Source organism: Saccoglossus kowalevskii, chromosome 6, assembly GCF_978046115.1.
Source record: "Saccoglossus kowalevskii chromosome 6, keSacKowa6.1, whole genome shotgun sequence".
Lineage (NCBI taxonomy): Eukaryota > Metazoa > Hemichordata > Enteropneusta > Harrimaniidae > Saccoglossus > Saccoglossus kowalevskii.
Window position 1 is genome coordinate 17,484,062 of NC_140646.1, and position 22,525 is coordinate 17,506,586.

The 22,525-nt window shown below is 36.5% G+C and overlaps 1 protein-coding gene, 1 long non-coding RNA gene and 1 pseudogene across 3 annotated transcripts; 1 reads left to right on the forward strand and 2 right to left on the reverse strand.

Annotated features, from left to right (window-relative positions):
* Positions 1-1,408: 1,408 nt before the first annotated feature.
* Positions 1,409-10,708, reverse strand: LOC102807500 (cytochrome P450 20A1-like; annotated as a pseudogene). The gene is made up of 10 exons (XR_014929740.1): positions 10,606-10,708; positions 10,026-10,253; positions 6,519-6,664; positions 5,395-5,562; positions 5,181-5,244; positions 4,517-4,693; positions 4,246-4,369; positions 3,573-3,687; positions 3,220-3,284; positions 1,409-2,383 (listed from the first exon to the last, which is right to left on the reverse strand). The product of XR_014929740.1 is annotated as a cytochrome P450 20A1-like (transcript).
* A 3,819-nt stretch (positions 10,709-14,527) lies between these two features.
* On the forward strand, positions 14,528-15,414 carry LOC146741836 (uncharacterized). Its single transcript, XR_014929793.1, has 2 exons — positions 14,528-14,635; positions 14,982-15,414. It is a non-coding gene; the product is annotated as an uncharacterized LOC146741836 (long non-coding RNA).
* Positions 15,415-19,433: 4,019 nt separating this feature from the next.
* LOC144359984 (cytochrome P450 20A1-like) lies at positions 19,434-21,420 on the reverse strand. The gene is made up of 3 exons (XM_085500598.1): positions 21,299-21,420; positions 20,698-20,812; positions 19,434-19,592 (listed from the first exon to the last, which is right to left on the reverse strand). The coding sequence occupies exons 1-3, from the start codon at positions 21,418-21,420 to the stop codon at positions 19,434-19,436; spliced, it is 396 nt and encodes a 131-aa protein (XP_085356724.1).
* Between the last annotated feature and the right edge of the window lie 1,105 nt (positions 21,421-22,525).

Sequence of the window (22,525 nt, forward strand, 5' to 3'; positions counted from 1 at the left end):
TCTAGGAGGTGTTCAAGATGGGTTCGTCAGTTGATAACTTTGAAATAAACACACCGATTAGTGCACATCATTGAAATGGGAAAGTTTCTTATCCAACAGCTCCTCATAGATAATCCAACTGTTGCAGATGACAGCATCCTTAAGGTAGGGTTTGGCGGTGGAATAAAGCATATGACCAAAGCTGGGATGATCAACACCTCCAATGTATTCGTTATAATCTCCAACAATATTTGAGTCTTGTACCTGCTGATTCTTGCATTGTTATCGATAAACCTCTTAAGCAATTTGACAGCAGGTTCAGTGTATTGATATCTGTGTTTGTCGCGACATCTAAATCTCCCTTAAGTCATGACGCAAACTGGACCTGAATTTGTTATGCTATCCCTTGCAAGATTCCTACACGCAGTGCAGTGAAGCTATTTTGGTTTTGTCTCGTACTCTCGCATATTGCGGCTATTATGGATACATCCTCCATAACTTTTTCAAGAATTTATGTGCTTGTCATGAATGGCTTGCCACATAATTTGTATGGCTGTCAGCAAGTTCGTACACCTTAAAGCATTTGTCCCTTGGTTTACCCTTGATAACCATTTGTAGTTTACAATCACTTATTTTATCGCCACCTTGTGGTGAAGATGATATAACTGTTGCAAATAGGTTATCACACTATGGAATACTGGAGCAACTATGCAAATTAGCTGTGAGTGTCTATCTCTAAAAAAAAACTGGCACTATTTCAATATTCTGGACTTTTGACCAATAATTATCAACATCCTTGTTACGTTCAACTCATTTGGCATAGCAATTCGTCTCTCTATTCTGTCTGGTCAATAATGTTTTAGGGAATATGTTTTGAAATGATGGTGTTGGTAAATTTCTACTTCGGACTGGGTATAGTGTAAGATGGTACTCCAACTTTCGTCATCCACAGAAATGTCATGTTAGTTAACATTATCATTATAATGTTAGTTAACATTATTCAGTATCTGGTGTGTTTCTGTTCCAACTTGTCTCTATCGCAGTATGTAAGTATATGCACGAAAGTTGTCATAGTCTTTTGTGCTCTGGTTCAGCCAGCTCCTCGCCCAATGAATTATCTTGACACTGTAAAGATTAGGAGGAAGCACACTATCATTGTTACTATTATCACTGCTATACATGTCATTTACATCATCACTTTGTGCCTGAACCTGCTGCATGACATTATCACTACCCTCATCATGGACCCCCTAACATATCAGTAAAGATTGTGTACTTACTCCCTGGGCTGTTCAAATACCCATCACTCGAATTAAAAGGAAAAGGGTGTCCATTAGTCTAGGGAGAATGGAGGCGTTGTATACACGGAACTTTATATCTACACCATATCCCAATCAGATTGGTTGTTATATTGATTATCACCGACACATTTTCAAAACATGTTGTCATTTATTAGCACTCATCTTTCATTGTATATACAATACACAACAATTCCTCTGTTAGTCTTAACTGTCAGAAACGTTAGTTAGTATGTCATTTCGAGAGGAGGTTATGGTGACAGCTCAGAAACAGACACAACAATATACCATCCATTATCCATTATCTACACAATAGGCGATATAAATTTAGCATGATGTATAATCATGAACACGTAAATGAGAGTCCTGTCAACTTATTCGTGCCTTCCCATGCCCCCCATCTTTGGATCAATCATCGCTGTAGTCCACTTGGTACACCGGTTATTATGCATATTAGTCATGTACAGTAAAAGTCATGGGTTTATTTATCACAATGATTGTTTATTTGTATATGATTGGTTGTACACAACAAACTATTTCTGTCAAACAGCATACCATGTTAGTTTTGATACTGTTAAAAGCTAGTTATATCTAATGAATCTATTTGAAAATATAGACAATCAAATCACTATCAAATAACTTGGCGTGTACTAAATAAACGAGTAGTATATCAGTTTTCAAAACGAATAACCACCTAAGGCAATGCGTATATATTATCATGTGCATTCTAGAATATATAAAACCTGTGAAGCTTGAAAAGCTTGACAACAATTTTATAATATATATATTTATATATCCCACAATATGTAATTAATACAATTATGTAAGCAGTTAATTCAACATGTTTACATAATCAGTCCCTCTTCGTAACTGTAACCCAAATATTGTTACTCGGTATGGTAACGAATCCATATTTCCTCTCAATGGTTTGCCCTTCTACCATTTGAAATTTAAACTTTCTACACAATGTAGCTAAGAATACAGCGCCCCCTGCATAGGTAATACGATATCCAGGGCATTTTCGTTTTCCAGCAAAGCCGAATGGTTGGAATGAAAACGGGTGACGAGTACTGGCATTTTCCGGCAAAAATCGTTCTGGAATGAATCTGAGAAAATAAATAAATATACACTATATGATATCGTATGGTATTATGGTGCGCATCCACACTATTGTGTGCATCAATAATTAATAGTCATAAATAGAATATACAATCAGAACATTAAAATACAACATAACCCAAACATAATGTTTGGTACAGTCTTGAAAGACCGACCGTTAATTTTGTAAGAAATGGCCAACTGAAACATTTCATTTGTACATTTGGTAATAGCACGTTTCGTTGCCTAAAAGAACCTATTTGGTGCACATAAACCAACAAATAGTTGATACTCTGTCGTAGTATAAAATTTAAGAGAATAATCAGCATGGGCGATGTAACATGCTTGTTGACGATTGTCGGTGGTGTCAAGTTGAATGTAATTGTTTTTCTAACTCCGCACATCAAACACGTGGGTCAGCTTTTGTGTGGTGAAATTAGTTGATCTGAAAAACTCATTAAGTCGGCCATATAACAATTGTTTAAACACACATAGTATGTATTCAGACAACATCAGCTCCGCTATTGAAAGGTCGTAGTCACAATGTTTGTTTTACGGCGCCAGTGTTGTGGAGATGGAGGTGGGGGGGATTGTGTACGTTTGTTTTATGATTATTACTTGTGCCTTTTGTTCCATACTAATCATTGTATTGTATAGGCAAATGCGTTAATTATTTTTACAATATTCAAGTTTCCAATACATGTTAGTAAACATTGGGTATGTGACATTGGAGAACAATATATATTTTATTTTCTCGTGAAATTTGTCACAAGTAATTCGAAATTGTTACTACTTGTGATTATTTTACAGTTGTTAGTAATTATTCAATCTATATATCATATACCTTTCAGGCTGAGGCCATATTTCGTCGTCCATTTGTACAACACCCAATGCAAGCACCATAGGTGTCTGCAAATATAATAAGAATGTAATGAGAAATAAAACATATGTCTATCTAATCAACTTTTGAAATGAGTACTGTTGTATAAAATTCACAATTCTTGAAGGGATTCACAAGATTAAGAAAACGAATGGTGGAAAATAGATGGTTGACAGCAAATGAAATAAAAAAATAAAACAACACTGTCGACGAAACTAAAAATTATAATGATATAATATGGAAGATGGTTTTATTATAAAGTGTAACACACTTCGTAATCGTGAGTATAATGCCAATGACGTTATTGAAATACGTACCTCTTTTGGAATGGTATAGCCCTGTACCACCATGTCTGCATTCATATTGATCCTGGCTGCAAATGGTGCCAACACAGAGCACCTGATAGACTCGTCAAACACACATCTCATGTACCTATACAATACAATGACAATGTGATACAGGTCGTTATTCAGCGATCTATACATTTGACAGAACATGACCATGGAATCGTGTCATCATCTCCATTTGAATATTTGCGCGTGGGATGATTTCGAGTATTAAAATTATTGTCTATATCATAATTTAAATTAGGTGATAGCTGATCTATTGCATGGCAAACTAATAATGTGTGTAGGGAATCGGTAATGGCATCCCAGGAAGAACTATGTGAATAAAAGAAAGACAAAATTGTTACCCATCATTCAAATTGAATCATATCATATCATGATTCATAACTAGGTATGTCGTTCTAACCATGATTACACTTTAATGTAATTGCATGTACGTTCTGTGTGACACCAGACTTGCGCATGGTCAGTCTGCATTAAATATATACTAAACAGCTGTCTTTTTTTGTTTTCATATGTGCGCATAATATCGATTACAGGCACAAAACAATGCGCACCGTTTCAGTGAATAAAATCACGAATTTAGAACACAACCCATGTTGTTGTACGCATCGAACACTGTTTCTGACAGTTTATAACTCACTTCAGTGATTCCAGGTTCACATGGTTTACTTTTTCATCTTTGCCAATGACTTCGATTATTTCCTGGTATACTTTTTCCTGCACTTCTTGATTTTCACACATGTAGTAGAATGTCCACACCATCACTGTCGAGGGATGTTAACATAACTTATTTTAGTAACACAATTAAGCAAATGCACGATCAAACATCGATGTAGTATGACAATGTGTCTTGGTCATTCTGCGAATTATGTCAGTTATGCCTTAATACGATAATATGTAATGTGAATTACTAAAAACTGTAGTATGATAGCCTGCAATGAAGTACGTTTAAGCATCTGATAGAAGCTCTTCTTCGGACGATGATTTTGCCACCAAAACATCAATAAAAGTCCAATCGTCATCACTTGGTGGGTTATCTCGTCGATGTTGAATCATGGCTCGCATAAAATCATGCCATGCATCCAAAGCTGTAAAATATGACAAGTATCAGCATGAATATAACTTTTGTTTGTCAGAGGACCAAGTAACCTATTTTCAAGAAGACCAGGTAAATCTAACAAAGATGTTGATGACTGATGCTAAATGGTCTTCCGCGGTTGACTAGACTACAAACAAAGCTATCACTAGTACCACTCGACTCTTGAAAATGTCGGCAATAACCACTCTGGAAATATTTATGCATAGGCCGGACACCGATCACATCAGAAACAGAAACAAAAAGGGATTTGAAGAAGAGGCATGCATAATAATCTTAATAAATACATTTGTCTAACTGTACTGCTAATTACATAAGCTGATGTGCTAACAAATACATACAAAGTATCATACTTTTACAAAAAAACATCAGCATGACTAACGATATAAACGATATATGTTCACCCAGTTATTGTTCATTCAATCTACGACAAAATGCTGTGAATTGTTATCACATAAATTCCTGACATTAAGTAATACCTTGAGCGAATCTCTGTCCAGCTTCAGTGTTTTTAGATATGTCCTGATTCAGAATGGCCATTGTCTGAAATAAACCAATCTTTAACTATTTATACAATCACCAAATAGCAACTCAATAAATTTGTACTAAGAAAATGTACTGATGATATGAATTCTAGTATATACATATACCTTATAGCAAAAACGTTACCTCATACTTCACTGGTGTACTTACGGTTTCATAGTGACGTAACATGGTGATAGCTTTTTCGTCATCCTTGAAGAAATCTCCATACGTAGCATGACTTAGAGACTTCAACACCAACAGAGACATGTGTTCAGTTATATTAATGTGTTCATCCGACGACATAGACTCAATCGTCGCAACAACCGCATCAGTAGCCTGTCAATAGAATATAATATGCATTAAAGTCACCACCATATTAGTATATTAGAATGTAACATTTATCATGATAGGGCGAGTAACACGGAATATATTTATTTTGTCTATTCCATTGCCCTGTCATACTACTAAACCCAATAAAAAACTATAGCAAATGAACAAATCTGGGGGAGGGGTACCTAAGGTACCTATATGTATAGTATTAAAGCAATCGCTGTTTTCAATAAGAAGTCGAAAATATCCCTTTCTATCGAAAATAAAATATTCATCAAAATTAGAAAATTGAAGATATCACCATAAAATGATCGAATCTGAGTGCATTCTACCTGAGGTGGCTACATGTATAACAATCAAAGCAATCAGATTTGTAATTTTTAACAAGAAGTTGAAAATATCACTTTTTACCAAAAATGGCAAACATATTCATCGAAATTAGAATTAAAGATATCATCACAAAATGAACGAATCAAAGGGAGGTCAGCCCAATGCACATATACACCAAGTATCAAAGCAATAAGGTTTGTAGTTTTCAAGAAGACGACGAATATGTAAAAAGTTTACGACAGACGATGAACAACAACTGATATGATAAGCTCCGCTCGACAAATTCGACAGCGGAGCTAAAAATAAAAATAAAATAATTAATTAAAAATAATAAAAGGAAAGATAAGCCCAATAAGATTCATTTTCATTGCTCATAAATGCTTGTATTTTGTTGATCATACAAGTATTCTACACTTGAATTATTATTTGATTACAAGCATATATTTTAATTTCAAATTCAAACATCCCCGTCAAATACAGTGGGCTTTTCGATTTGCAAATGGTGCTTTACTTTCCAACATCAAAGGCAAAGTCACGACAAATACTCCTAACAATGTTCCATAGTACAGTACACTGTTGCAAAGAAATTAACTATTTCGGCGACCACTGTAATAACACAACATATTTTTTACCTCATAAAACCTGGTGTAGTAGTTTTTAATTGCATCATAACTGAATAATTGGTCGTAGTCATGGCGACGGCGTTTCCAATTTTCCCCATTTGCATACGTTATACTGCGTAGTCCAAAAAGGGGTTTCATAAATTCAAACAGTTCAACTGTAAAAGAGCATTACTTATATGAATAACATAACAAAATTACATTATCTTTATTAAGCATGAGTCAAAGATTGAAATGCGCTATTCTTATTTACAAACACACTGACACAGTGTAAGGCCTGCTTATTGCTATTGAGAGGGGCACCCACAGAACTCGCACTGAACAGGGGGGGGGGGGGTCTTTCACTGCTAGAATAAGGTAGACAAGACAATATTACTGGAAATGAAATACACATACACCAAAATATCAAGTTAAAGGTCTCGGCTTTAATACCTCTCAAAATAATTACAAGATACAAAGTACGGAATAATACTATAAATAAATTCATTAAAATAGGGGATTGCCTAGGGAAGTGTGCATTGGTGATAACTCACAGTACTAGGATGTTGAAATTGATGACAGTCAATGTTTTCTGCAACACAACGGTTGAGAAATACAGGAGTCCTGCTTGAGGAACGCTGTTATTCTGGAGAGCATCGCTGATAGCAGGAGATCGCAGAGCAGAATGATGGTTGAAGCCTGTATCACTTGTCTCAAAATATCGCAGCAGCAACACATAGTACTCAGCTGAAATGGTGGACCACAACTGTCTTCAGTCTAGCCAGATTCAGGCACACCACTTGGGTCTCCGCATGAGCCAATCAGAATGTGGTCATGCTAGCAGCTGTCCCACGTAGGCAAGTCAGTAGATCGTAAACATTCTTTGTTATGTAAATCACAAGCACACCTAGTAGATTCCAATTGTCCTTCCAGAGTTGTAAACAAGTATGACAATAATCACCTTTATGACAGTTATCACACGGCAATGCACACCGTTTCTTCCCATGATTCCATGCACACTTCTGTTTGCATGGTTTGAGGTAATATATAACAAACATAGAATAAAGGATGCTGACATTGCCCCCTCATCAAGACTGAATATGGCACATTTTCAGCCCATTAATCAGCATCAACAGCCAATAAATTTACAATTTCCCAAAATTGGAAAATATATTATAACTGCAATTTTAAACATTCTTAATCTTACCTAAATATTTCGCACCTATATTTATTTATGCTATAATGCGGTAGCTAAATGATTGCAAATATAGGGCCCACCGCATTAACCTACTGTTTACTTCTTGTGCTTTTTTTAAATAAATTAAAGGCTCTAGTCTCCAATATAAATTCTTTACCATATAAATATTGGTGAAATTTATGCAAGGCCCAACTCACTGCCAAAACACTCTTTTTAGTCTGTGCGTTCTAGCGTGCGTCCAGACCTGTATCTTAGACATACCAATTACATTCAAACTTCACACATACATCATACATAATATTATACATATGCACATTGATTTGTTTCACGATCTGATTCAAGATGGCCGAATGGCAGCCATATTTGTACTGAAAAACCATTAAAACAAGCATTTCTCGGCTGTTTACAAATGCATTTTGTTCAAACTTGGTATATACATTAGACATTATGGGACCTTGATGCAAATTATTTTGTTTGTTTTAGATAGAATTCAAAATGGCTGACTGGCGGCCATTTTGTTTTAATGAATGGGCTTCTAGAGCAATATCTCTGACATGCTTTGACTGATTATGTTCAAATTGTATATATTCATTATACATCATGTTATAGATGTATACATGTATTCAAAATGGATGATGTTGTTTAATTAATGCTGTTCCAGAGTAATATCTCTCAATATGGACAAGTACTCGTTGGCGATCAGATACAAATGTCAATCATTTTAATGTTATACAATCATCATAATCATAATCCTGACATGGTTATATTCCAGCTATATTACTATAAACAAAACTATATATCTTAAATTCGATAACTAACAGAGACCATGCATAGCTATTTCAAATACAGAATTAGACTTCTCTCTGGCTGGCAACTTACAACTGGCGTGTGCCATTGGAAATTTCCCTTCCTCATTTTGTTGCAATAAAACTGCACTGAGCCCAACTTCTGATAAAACACTTAGTAAAATCAGGCAACCATAAAATTGGTTACTTACTTAATAAAACTTTCAAGTGATTAAAGGCACCTTCCTGGGGATCTTCCCAGACTACTTTTCTTGGCTGAACTCTTGGTAAAATCACAGAGAGGAGCTGCTATTGTAGCCAAATTTGGCACAAATTTTCGATAGTATCAAGCCATGCATAAAAATGACCTTACATGCTTTACTGTTTCAGGTTCGGTTGCATGCAGTATAGCTTCTATTTTATCTGGTAATACTTGTAAAATGCCGTCACCTACCTGGTGACCAATAAACTCTAAATTAGTAAAATCAAAGAAACGCTTTGAAGGTCTTGCGATTAAACATGCCTGCCTTAAACGGGCCAAAACGTCATGTACAATTTGTACATGCTCCTCCCAAAATTTTGAATAAATAAGAATGTCATCAATTAGATTTACCTTAAAGACCTACCAACAAAATACACATCATACAGGGGAAAAAAGAGGCTGGTGCATTCACAAGCCCGAATGGCATACGTCGAAACTGAAATGAACCATCAGGTCTGAGAAAGGTTGTCGTTTCTTTAGCCCTCTAACTCATGGGCTAGATCAATTTTGGTGAATTACCAACCTTCTTTTAATCATGAATATAGATCTTCAGGTGACGGCATTGGTTCTGCATCGAACACTGTAATGCGATTGAGTTTGCGAAAATCAATGCAAAACCTTGCACCCCCTCCTTTCCTATTTACCAAAACTATTGGTGAGGCATAAAGTGAATTTGGTGGTTCAATTAGACCCATCTCTAACATGCCCTTAACCTCTTACCACACTACATCTGTGTATGGTTTTGACCTAACTGGTTCAGATGTTACCAATTTAATATCATGCTCGCCAATTTTAGACTTTCCAATACAATCAGTGAGAGCATCAGAAAATTATCTCATAACTCCATCAATCTCAACTCATGGCCAAAATGACAATCAACAATTATTTCCTTACATTGAATTGGCACAGACTCTAATTCACCACTATCACACTGTATTGTGTCACTGTCAGTAGTATTGTATTCACCATCTGTAGTGCACACACAGTTCATTACACCTGTAACAACTTTCTTGCCATTCAGTTTGTTCCTTTCATAATATAGTTAGCATGATAAATTTTCACCTTGCCTTTCACATCCATTCTGTAATCCATCATACCCACTCTCTTCTTAATTACATATGCCCCTTACCATTGCACCAACAACTTGTTCTGGTCAGTGAGAAGGAACACTAACACTTTGTCACCAGGTTGGAACGTCCTATCACTGGCCTTCTTATCATAATACTTTTTTAGCTAACTCAGCTTGAGCCAATTTACATGTCTCTTCAAGGCGATTTCGCAAATCAGGGACATACTTGGATGTAGTAAATCTCTGGAGTAGTGGCCTCCTTTATCCACAACTCTCTTAAAATCATCATTGGGCCCTCGCAATTCTACCATAAATAATATCAAAGGGTGAAACCCTAAACTCTCATAAGAAGCATCTCTATAGGAAAACAGTACTGGGTTAAGATACCTATCCCACATGCATTTCAACATACTTTTCAAAGTAGCATTACACCGCTCAACCAAACCATTACATGCTAGGTAATATGGAGTAGTTACTAAATCTTTAATACACAACACTCTACTCACTTCCTTCATAATGTCAGATACAAACTGTGTCCCTAAATCAGTTAAAACCAACCCTACTATATATAGTGACTAATGCATCAGCAACCACCTCAGAAGTAATTTTCATTAACGCTACAGCTTCAGGCTATTGTGAAGCATAGTCTACAACACTTAAAATGTACTCTTGACCTCTCTCAGTCGCTGGACTGATTGGACCAATCAGATCCATAGCTATCATTTGAAATGGAATTTAAATAAAGGGCATATCGCCTAATAGTACCTTGCTAACTCGACCTTTAGGAGTGGTCTTCTGACACATACCACTTGACCTGCAATACCTGATAACATCATCCTGCATCCCAGACCAATAAAACTGAGTTGCTATTCTATCTGTAGTCTTCTTAGCACCCAGATGACCTGTCATAACTTACACATGAGCAAGTGCTAGTACTTGATCACGGTAACACAATGTTACAACTGATTGGGAACACACACGTCCTCTATCAACACAAGGTGACTGACACTCCCTATATATCCGCCCCTTGCTCATCAAAAACCTTGCCCGATTATCACGACATGTGATCAACTCCTCAATGGTAGCCATAAACTTCTTAGCACGCTCTTATGTGGAATCAGACTGCTGTGCCTCCACAGTAATAGGTTTCTTACCACCATTATTATCAACCTTATTATGTAATTCCTTAAACTCAGGAACTATAAGCCTACATAATGGCTTTCTCTCAGCTAACTTCTGAGCCCTAGTCTGTACCACCAGTACAACATCAACACTATCATCCTGACTGAAATCAATAGTGGGTTCACAACCACTCCCTCTAACTGAAGGCTCTCTTATCTCAACACCTGGAAAACAACCTTCATCCACACTAGCCGAACTACTAGTAGATGTATACCTTCATTACCTGAAGGGAAAACTAGTCTCAAAACCCGAAGGACAACAACCTTCACCACCAGAGGGCATACTGGTCCCATCACTCGAAGGAGTACTATGTTCAATACTATGAGTACTATGTTCACCACCCGGGGCAAACTAACCTCACCATGCCCTACTTCAGAATCAGAATCCTTGGGATCCCTAGCTCCACTAATATTACCAATAATAAGAACATACATTGGGGTCCTCATACACTGTGCCTCGACCTCACCTCACCAACTATTTGCAGGGTTTGGGGTAATATATAACAAACATAGAATAATGGATGCTGACACACACGAAGCATATATTCATGGTAACAAAACTCGCGCATGACAAAGATGTGAATCGCTCAGAATTGTTTAAAATATTCCATTGAATAATTACTCAGTTACTTAGATGGACGTTTTTCAAACACGACGTATCTCAAGGACTATGGTGCAATAACTGACTGCTTAACACATATTTACCTGGCCTGTCGGACAATTTATTGGTATCTTTAAACGCCTTTGCGGACGCCAGACTAACGAAATGCGTTTTTCCATACCAAAATGTTGCTACGTGACCATATTTGGTATGGAGTTTTAGCAGAAACCCGTGGAGACTACCAGCATCTGTGATATCCGGCATGTTACCATCTCTGAAATGAAATAATCATATTTGTATTTGCATGACGCAGCTATTAAATATTCCTGGTTATATTAAGATGTCAAGAAACAAAGAACAAGGTTCACATACCAGAACCAACTACCCCAATAACTGTAGTCTCGCTGGTAGTCGACCACACAATTAAAAAAACGCTACAGTCGTCATGCAGCGCGTTTTCGAATTTCATTTCAAATAAACAATTTATTTTTACACGCATTGTATACGTTGCCATGAGTCCCACGTCGAACAGGACGTGGCGCGACAACTGTAGCGTTTCAAATGACATCATTCATAAGCATTATTGTTATCAGCATACTGTTTATAAAATTTGTCATAATATTAGTTACAGTAAACACAGGGAATATATAGACATTACGTTACCAGCGTTATTTCATGCACCAGGCGCGTTCCTAACATTAAAGACTGTATCAATAAACATTTTGTGTTTAATATGTTCGGATATTTTGTCATACAGAGAACTCCATTTTCATTGATATAGTTTCTAAACTTGTTAAACTTATTAAATATATTAAACATCCGAATTATACTCACTCATAGTTAGTTGGGCCCATGCCTGGTATTCTAGCAAGCACTTGTTCCTGCAATTGAACGGACACGCTTAATAAGTCATGAAATTACACAAAACTAAAAAAAGAAACAACAAAAAACTGGCATTCACCGTGTGGGGCATATTATGTTGGTAGAAACGGACACGAATGTAATGCCATGTTTAATCCATATATCTGCATAACTGCCTAACTTACAATGTCGCATTTGTCAATGAGCATTTTTTCTATGTGTGTTCACAATTTAAAGATCTAGAATGAATATGTACCCAGTAACAACAAATATCGAGCTACGAGCCTTGCACAATGAACAGAACAGAAACGTCGATCGGACTTGGATGAAACAAATACTTGAGTGCATAGTGTACATAGTTTATGTAATATGAGCGCGGTCATTTGTGTAACTCGATGTCCGTACTAACTCGAAAAATTCAGCATCTCATTTAACAAACACAGCAATCGTATTCTTCATTGCACGCGTTTAATACAACGTTTAACCGGCCCTAGTATAATCTATGTGACTATCATTTACGAATACCAAATACTGGTGAGAAAAATAAAAATAACAAAACAAGTCAGTCATTTGGAACCAATACAATACAAAGCGTATGTCATACATTTTCACTGTTCCACCAGCGCGGGGTAAACCATAGACGTTGTCAATTGATTACAGTGTCTGCTTACCTGTTTACTTCCAAACAGTGTGCCTAGATAAAACACAGCGATCACAACAACCAATAGAACGACACAAATGATGACTAGAGCAGCCATAATGCGATGCTTGAGCCAGATAATATACAGAATCAGAATTACGACGCTGTCTGACACGAAGTGGTGACGTCACAATGTAGTTACACTTTCAACTTTTAAACCCGAAGGTCATACCCTCGATATGCGATTATTCTATTTTAGGACGTTAAATAACGCCAGTCTATATATTATTATTATAACGTACTTGATAATATAATACCAATAGTGTCAATAAATCGGAAAAATACTGATAATGGCGGCCTATTACAAGGGTCAACAAGACTCGGTATACGAGTCAGAAACAAAGTCACGGTAGCATGGCGGGAAGTCACAAGTAATTGAAAAAAAAAAGCACAACCCCCTAGGACCGCGATTAAATGTAATATCCAGAGTTAGCGGGATTGTGTTATACCTGAGTGTTCAAATAATAGAAGCTGACATTTTTGGACTAATGTTATGTAATTGAAACACAAGACAAAAGATGGATTACAAAAGAGGCTATAGTTAATATGGGCAAATGATTTGCTTGAGCCATTGGTAAATTTATGGAATTGATTTTGCTGTGACAATGTACACATGTATGAACAATTATGTGAATATGGTGTTGTGTGTTATAGGAAGAAGGTGATGTCTTAAATCTTTTGGTTATGTCATTTGAATCAAGAGGGAGAGGTTAAAGTACTTGATCGGAAAGAATGATTATATTTGTTCTTTGGCAATGAATGGCTTATGTGTACTTGACTGTGACCCACCCACCACTCAATGTTTGTATATGTGCAGCAACAATATAGTGTACAAAACCAGTAGTTAACTGTTGTATAAGACAGTATTATAGACCCATATCATTCAAAATTACAGGGTGTCGTACAAATATACCCCCTTACTTTTAGGCTATTAAATGTTCATCCAACTGACCATTCAGAATGAATAAGAAATAAAGTAGGTGCAAAGAGACTATATGGAATGTAATTGTACTTCATAGGAATACCATTGTGTCATATTATGGGTGGCACTGGAATTACAGGTGCCCACATAGCTGAGGTGGAAGCTGTATTAGGCATTGTTATGCTAATGAGTAGGGCTTTGTTTTAGCCAGTGTAGTGCTGTTAGAAGCACACTTCGTTTTGGACTGTGAAGGAGCAACAAGTCAGGTTACTCTGCTCAGTGGGTTAGAAGAAATTCCGCACCATAGCTTTTCTAGGCAGTCGATGTATCCATATATTGGTGTATTGCGCTCTAGTGCTCTCTGAGCCAGTTTTCTGCTATTTGAGTGGAAGTAAGTTCGGTACTTCCAAAAAGCAGTATTGTGTCAATTTGACACAGGCAGCGTGGCTGAGTACTGGGTGTGACCGGCGTGGTGGTGTGGTGTTGCTGGGGATAACTCGAGGCGGGGTTCAGTGGGACCGGCCTCTAGACCCTCCGTTGCTGAGCGTGAAGTGTGTGAAAGAATTCTCGTGTAAGTAATTAATTTCATATTGTGCATATATTTTGTGTAAATTTAGTCGCACGTAAAAGATTGTCAAATGCGATTCTTTTCGCGGCCAGTTGTCGAGTGTGAACAAGTGTATTGCTGTGCTACTTGTATGGTAACCATATAATTTTGTACATATTAAGACTGAGAGGCAGCATTTCATAAGTTATATTTCGTAATCTGTTAAACAAGACGATTGTAATACTATGTAGTTTCTAGTTTTATTATTGTACTTGTGACAAGGTAATTATATTTTCAAATGAGGACTGTCGGCGTTTGTATAGTCGCCAAACTGTCATCTCAAGTCACTTTTGTTGATTTCCTTATCCAGCCATTAGATTAAAGACTTCCAACTAACCAGCCAGTGACTTAAAGTCCGGTATTGTTTACTCCCTGGATGTAAGAAGACTACAGTTCCCAGACTACCCTGTACGGAACTCGTCATATGCTCTGGATCGTCGAGTCTACGTCAATCTGTATAGGAGTTTGATCTGCATTGAAACTGTTTCGCCGTGAATGTGATACATAGCTAAGTGACATATCTGCATTGCGTTAACAGTAACCACTAGTCATAGAGAGTGAACATTGTACTGTTGTACTTGTTACCAGAACTGATATTATATAAATTAATTGTACTGCTATATTCGTTACCAAAGGTTATATTTAGTAGTGTTGGGGCTTTAACTTGTGTGCATAAGTATAGATTTAAGACGTGTTATGATATCGATATTCTGTTGATTAAATTGATTTATTTGTTAATTTAATACGCACTAGGACTTGTGTAGTTTCTCCTCATACCCGACCACGGATCTCTTGCCTCTTAGGCCGACAACGGTTTGCTATTTGGTATTTAGGGTGGCTGATTCCCAGCACCTGACACATTGATGATATCAATCCCATCAGACTGATAGAACCCGTAAAGGTAATGAATTTATCGCATGGCAATGTGCCATCTGACATATATCCGGAGTGAATTGACCATGTGCAAAGACAGCATTGTTGGTTTGCATAAGACAGCCCACATACATGCTATAAGGAGTAAAATCCTGGTATCACCAATGACAGGGCTGTAAATGAGTCAATATCAATCCAGAAACATAGAATGTAACTGCATGTACCTGTTTGTACAGAATACCAGTTCAACCCTCATTATTTATGTGGACCATGTTAAAAAATCTCAAAAACAAATTTGGTGTTTACAGTATTAGGGTAAAAAATATTGGGTAATTAGGCAGGGATTTTATTATTTATTGTTCAGTCTACATCTTATTCAAATGCAATCATTTCAGCACAAAGAATTGCCCCCTATCAGTTTCTGCCTAATAAATGACAATTATGTACATTCCTGCTGTAGCCATTTACCTACAATAGCAACATCACAAGCATGATAAGAGCATTTTTGTGAAAATTGTGGTGGGCCAAACAATAGTCATGAAAAAGTAAGAATGAGTACAGCCAGCCATGCCAATGTGGTGAATCAAATGCAACTTCTTGCATGACTTTCTGCTCAATATTATACAGTGTGTGATAATCGATGGCGTGGTCACAAATGATCATGAAAATTAATCATGATCACATACTTCATATACACTATAACATTACATTAATGGGCAAAGACTATAAATCATATCCATGCCCCTAGACATGGTTACATCCGAAGTCATCATTTTGCCAATGCCATTCTTGCAATTTCATTGATACTGGCTGCATATACCAGACTATTAATGTATTTACACATATCGGCTTATTTTGGTTTTAGATGCTATTTTATTGAGATGCATTGTGACAACTGTGGCCGTGAAGGACTGGTAGGTTAGGTGATTGTTACTAGTCACACCGTGCATATATGCACATCACACAAATCATACGAGTTCACAGGCCCTAGGCCTAGCAAATCGGTGTCCTAATTTATGTACGATGCAATATTTGGCGATTTATTATTGGCCATTAGATTCTTTGATTCATGACATCATGGGCCAATAAATCCTGAAAATCGGCTTTTCTAAGTGATGAGTCGTTTAGTTCAAAACACTGAATGATCATAGCATGGTGTGCAGAGTTTTAGAGGTACAGCAATTGTTAAGAATATATTAAAATTTGTGGAAAAGGGCAAGAGCTCTTACCTCAGTACAATGTACGGAGTCTTCAACTGGCTGGCAAAGTAATCTACGTCATCGAAAGATGCGTCTACGTGTACTGTAGACAATTTCCACGACGCTGCACTGCATGCGTAGAGTAGACGTCACGATTTTTGCGTATCAATTTTTCTCCGCTTTTTTCAACAAATAATTCACTTTTCTCTCCAGGGAAAACGTCGTCAATCTTATTTTATTAGCATGAACTTTGTCTTGACAGCACAAATTATACCCAAATAAGCGTCCTTGGTTGATTTTTGACACCCAAAATTGATTCTCGTCTCAGTCCTAATTACGTGTTTAGGAATGACCTGGTGATCCAAAATTGGCATACGGCGGGTCCCGGGATCATTGCGTCCAGCACATTTTTAGGACACTGTCACCCTGCTCAGGTTGAACATTGGTATATCCCTCTGTTCGGAATTGATATGACTATAACTTTTTAGTTCGGAATTCAGGAGCTGGTTTTTGTATCGTATCGTTACGAATACTCGGTGTTCTGGTTTTCCTCCTCTTCTTCTTCCACCATTTATTTAGAAGCTTGTATAAAAGAACCGCTAAACGGAAAAGGTGTTTTTCTGTGATTCTGCGGACTAATATGAACTGGTACAGCTGACTTTCAAAATTGTGATTGGACACGTGGCTGTTCAAAATACTTCCAAATTTCAAAATTCATACAATAAGTTTAACGAAAATATATAGTTTTGTGGACAAGGGAGGTCATCTTGGTTGCCTAATTAACTAATTAAAAAACCTGCCAAGTAAACTGCATCTCTACCTTAATACATCAACCATAACTATCTTATAACTTTCTGTGCTTGTCATGAATAGCCTGTCACATAATTTGTGTAGCTGTCAGCAAGTTTGTACACCTTAAAGCATTTGTCTGGATAAACACTTGTAGTCTCTTCAATCGCCACCTTGCAGTGAAGGTGATAGAACTGTTGCAACCAAGTTATCACAGTATGGAATACTGGCGCGACTATGCAAATTAACTGTGCTAATTGATAATATTAGCTGGACCACTTCTGGCATTCTTTACGTAGGATTTGTTTCATTTCATATTGCAGTGTTACCTGACCAATTGTCTTATGCGTCAGATTTTACGTCAATGTCATAATTGTTAGAATGCCAGGAAAACTTCCATTTCAATATCCTGGACTTTTGAGAAATAATTATCAACATCCTTGTTTCGTTCAATCCATTTAGCATAGCTATTCGTCTCTCTGCTCTGTCTGCTCAATAATGTTTTGGGGAATATGTTTTGAAATGGTGAAGTTGGTATATTTCTACTTCGGACCAGGTCTAGTGAAGGATGGTACTCCAACTTTCGTCATCCACACAAATGTCTATGTAACATACCAGTTTAGTATCTGGTGTGCTTCTGTTCCAACTTGTCTGCAAGTCTATGCAGGAAAGTGGTTCTAGTATTTTGTGCTCTGGTTCAGCCAGCTCCTCGTCCAATGAATTATCCTGCCACTGTAAAGATTAGGTGGACGCACACTATCATTGTTACTATTATCACTGCTATACAGGTCATTTACATCATCACTTTGAGCCTGAAACTGCTGCATATCATCATCACCACCCTCTACCTTGGTATCCTCATCACCATGGACCTCATAACATGTTATGCACTTACTCCGTGGGATTTCCGAATATTGAAAGGAAAAAAGTTTCAATTAGCCTTGGGAGAGGGGGAGCGATGTATACCCGTATACACTTAATATTTACATCATATACCAATCAGTTTGTACCTTGCATTGATTTTCACAGACACATTTTCAAAACATTTTGTCATTTATTAGCATTCATCCTCCATTGTATACTAGTATACAATACACAACAATACCTCTGTTATTCTTAACTGTCAGAAACGCATGTCATTTCGTGAGGAGGTTATGGTGACAGCTCGGAAACAGACACAACAATATACCATCCATTATCCACGTCAGAAACGTTAGTGCTAGACAAACTGGAATGATGTTTTCAATTAATGGGCGTGTCATTTCGAGAGGAGGTTATGGACACAGTTCAGTGAATTCGTAAATCAATTAGCTTTGAAGAAGGCACAGCAATATACCATCCAATTATCTACACAATAGACGATATAAATTTCGCATGACATATAATCATAAAGAAGTAAATGAGAGTCATGTCAACCTATTCGTTCCTTCCCATGTAACCCACCTTTGGATCCATCATCGCTGTCGACCACTCGGTAGTACATCGGTAATCAAGCATATCAGTCATGTACAGTAAAGTCGTAGGTTTATTTACTTGTATATGATTGGTTGTACACAACAAATTGTTTCTGTCAATCAGCTTACAGAAGTTAGTTATACAATATTTTCAGACTGTTAAAAGCTAGTTATATCTAAAGAACTATTTTAAAATATAGACAATCAAATCACTATCAAATAACTTGACGTGTACTAAATAAACTAAATAGTATATCAGTTATAAAAGGCAATGTGTATATATTATTCTGGAATATATAAAACGTGTGAAGCTTGAAGACAATTATATAAAATAAAATATATATATCAACAGACTATTATATAAACAGTTAATTCAACATGTTTACATAATCATTCCCTCTTCGTAACTGTAACCCAAACATCGTTACTCGGCATGGTAACGAAATCTTATTTCCTCTTAACGGTTTGACCATCTACCATTTGAAATACAAACTTTCTACGCAATTTAGCTAAGAATACAGCACCCTCTGCGTAGACAATAAGATATCCAGGGCATTTTCGTTTTCCAGCAAACCCGAATGGTTGGAATGAAAACGGGTAATGAATCTGAGAAAATAAATAAATATACTCTATATGATATTGTATGGTATTATGGTGCGCATCCATACTATTGTATGCATCAATGATTAATAGTCATAAATAGGATATGCAATCAGAACATTTAAAAATACAACATTACCAAATATTAATTTTGTAAGACAATGGTCAACTGGAACATTTCATTTGTGCACTTGATAATAGCACGTTTCGTTGCCTAAATGAAGCCATTAAGTTGACACGTACCAATAAAAGTTGATATCCTGTCGTATTGTAACATTTAAGAGCATAAACAGCATAGACAATAGGCAATGTTGACAATTTGATTGCAGACAATAATAGTTGTGTGGGCTTTTTTTCAAATTCAACTTCGTATAGAAAAACACGTTACATCAGCTATATAACAAATGATTACACTCACATAGCATGTATTCAGTCAACATTTGCTCGGCTATTGAAAGGTCGTAGTCACAATATTTGTTTTGCTGCGCCAAGTTCGTGGGGATGGAGGGGTGATTATGTGTGTTTGTTGTATGTTTATTACTTGTTCCTCAGTAACATTCATGCCTCATTGTATATTCTATAATATTAAAGTTTCAAATATATTTTATTAAAAAATGCGTATGTGACATTGAAGAACACTATATACTTATTTTGTCGTGAGGTTTGTCAAAGGTACATCGAAAGTTGTCACTACTTGTGATTATTTTACAGTTGTTATAAATTATTCAAACAATATATCGTATACCTTTCAGGCTCAGGCCATATTTCGTCATCTGTTTGTACAATCCCCAATGCAAGCACCATAGGTGTCTGCAAATATAATAATAATGTTATCAAAAATGAAACGTTATATATAATATAATTTTTTGAAATGAGCACTGTTGTGTAAAATAGAAATCAAAATTCATAAACGTTGAAAGGATTCACAGAATACAGAACACGAAAATAGATGGTTAAACAGATTTTTCTTTATGGCCAAACGAAAAAAATAAACAACACCATCGCAGAAACTAAAAATTAGAATTATACGGAAGATCGTTAAATTACGCCGAGTAACGCACTTCATAATCGCGATTACAAATACCAATGACAATGTTATTGAAATACTTACCCCTTTTGGAATGGTATAGCCCTGTACCACCATGTCTGCATGCATATTGACCCTAGCTGTAAATGACGCCAACGCAGAGCACCTGATGGACTCGTCAAACACACATCTCATGTACCTATACAATACAATGACAATGTGGTATAAGTCGTTATTCAGTCTATCCAGCCATATTACATGGCCATGAGGTTGTGTCATCATCTACATGTAAATTTGAATGAACACAGAAAGACACAACTGTTATCCAGCATTCAAATTGAATCATATGATATTATTGAATCACAGTTCATAACTAGGGAATTCGTGATTATACTGGACTTCATTTGCATGAATTAAGTTCTGCGTGTGGTTTGTGACTTTGGACATTAGAATTGCGCATGCCCATCTAGTCATTGTCAGTGTGCATTCTCTATACACAGCTGTTCGCACATAAGCATGTAAATTCGACCAAAGGCGAGGAAATTACGTGAATAAAATCACGAATTTACAGCTGAACCAATGACGTTGTAGGCATTGAACACTGTTTTAGACAGCTTAGTCAACAATTTATTTATTTACAATTTATTTACGTTTACCCCATACAAAAATACAAGAAATAACTCACTTCAGTGATTCCAGGTTTACATGGTTTACTTGTTCGTCTTTGCCAATAACATCGATTATTTTCTGGTATACTTGTTCCTGCACTTCTTGATTCTCACACATGTAGTAGATTGTCCACACCATCACTGTGGTCGAATAGATACACAATGGATATGTAAAACAATTAAACAAAATCACGATCAAACATCAATGTAGTATAACATTCTAAGATTTACGTCAGATATGTTAGAATGTATCCGCGTAAGAGATGTCTGTTGTAACGAGAATATGTAATGTGAATTACAAAAAGCTGTAGTATGATAGCCTGCAATGAAGTACGTTGAGGCATCTGATAAAAGTTCTTCGTCGGACAATGATTTTGCCATCAAAACATAACACGTATAAAATCATGCCATGTCTTCAAAGCTGTAAAATATGACAAGTACTACATCAGCATGAATGAAATATAGCTTTTGTTCGTATTGTTCATTTTAGAGGGTCAGGTCAACCTATTATCAAGACGACCAGGTAAATTCAACTGAGATGTTCATGGAATGAATGATGCGATTCTCTTGGTGGGGGAAAGCGTTGCTTCATAATCCATGCAAGTACTATTCACATCTGGTTGACGAGACTGCAAGCGAAGCTATCACTGGTACCAATCGACTTTTGGGAATGTCGACAATAACCAGCCCGGGATAGTGAATTGGGTAGACACTGATCACATTAGAAGGGGAATAAGCATGCATACTAATTTTATTGAAGACATCTGTCTAATTGTACTGCAAATTACATAAACTAATATGAATTGGTACACCTGACTTTCAAAATTGTGATTGGACACGTGGCTGTTAGTTTGTTTAAAGCAAAACCGTTTGGCGACTGAAATGAATAAAATATATGTAAAATGTATTTTTGCACTATAATTAGTATTTAAAAAATGGCATTAAAGGCTCTTAAATGTCTTCTTTTCGAACCACTAATCCTCTTACTCTGAAATTTTGAGTAGATTAAAGTTCGTCCATGCTGGATTTAGGAAAACTTAGAAGTGCTCTTTTTAACATATGTCATATGGTCTAAGTGATGCGCTTTTTATTCATATCATTGATATTTTTTAACAGATATCACAAATAAAAAGTACAGCAGGTTACGTGACGTTCTGTGCCGTGATTATTTAGTCCCCGTTCGGATACTGTCTGAAAACGGGTACTTATGGATTGACCTCTGTGCATGACTGTGCGTGCGTCAG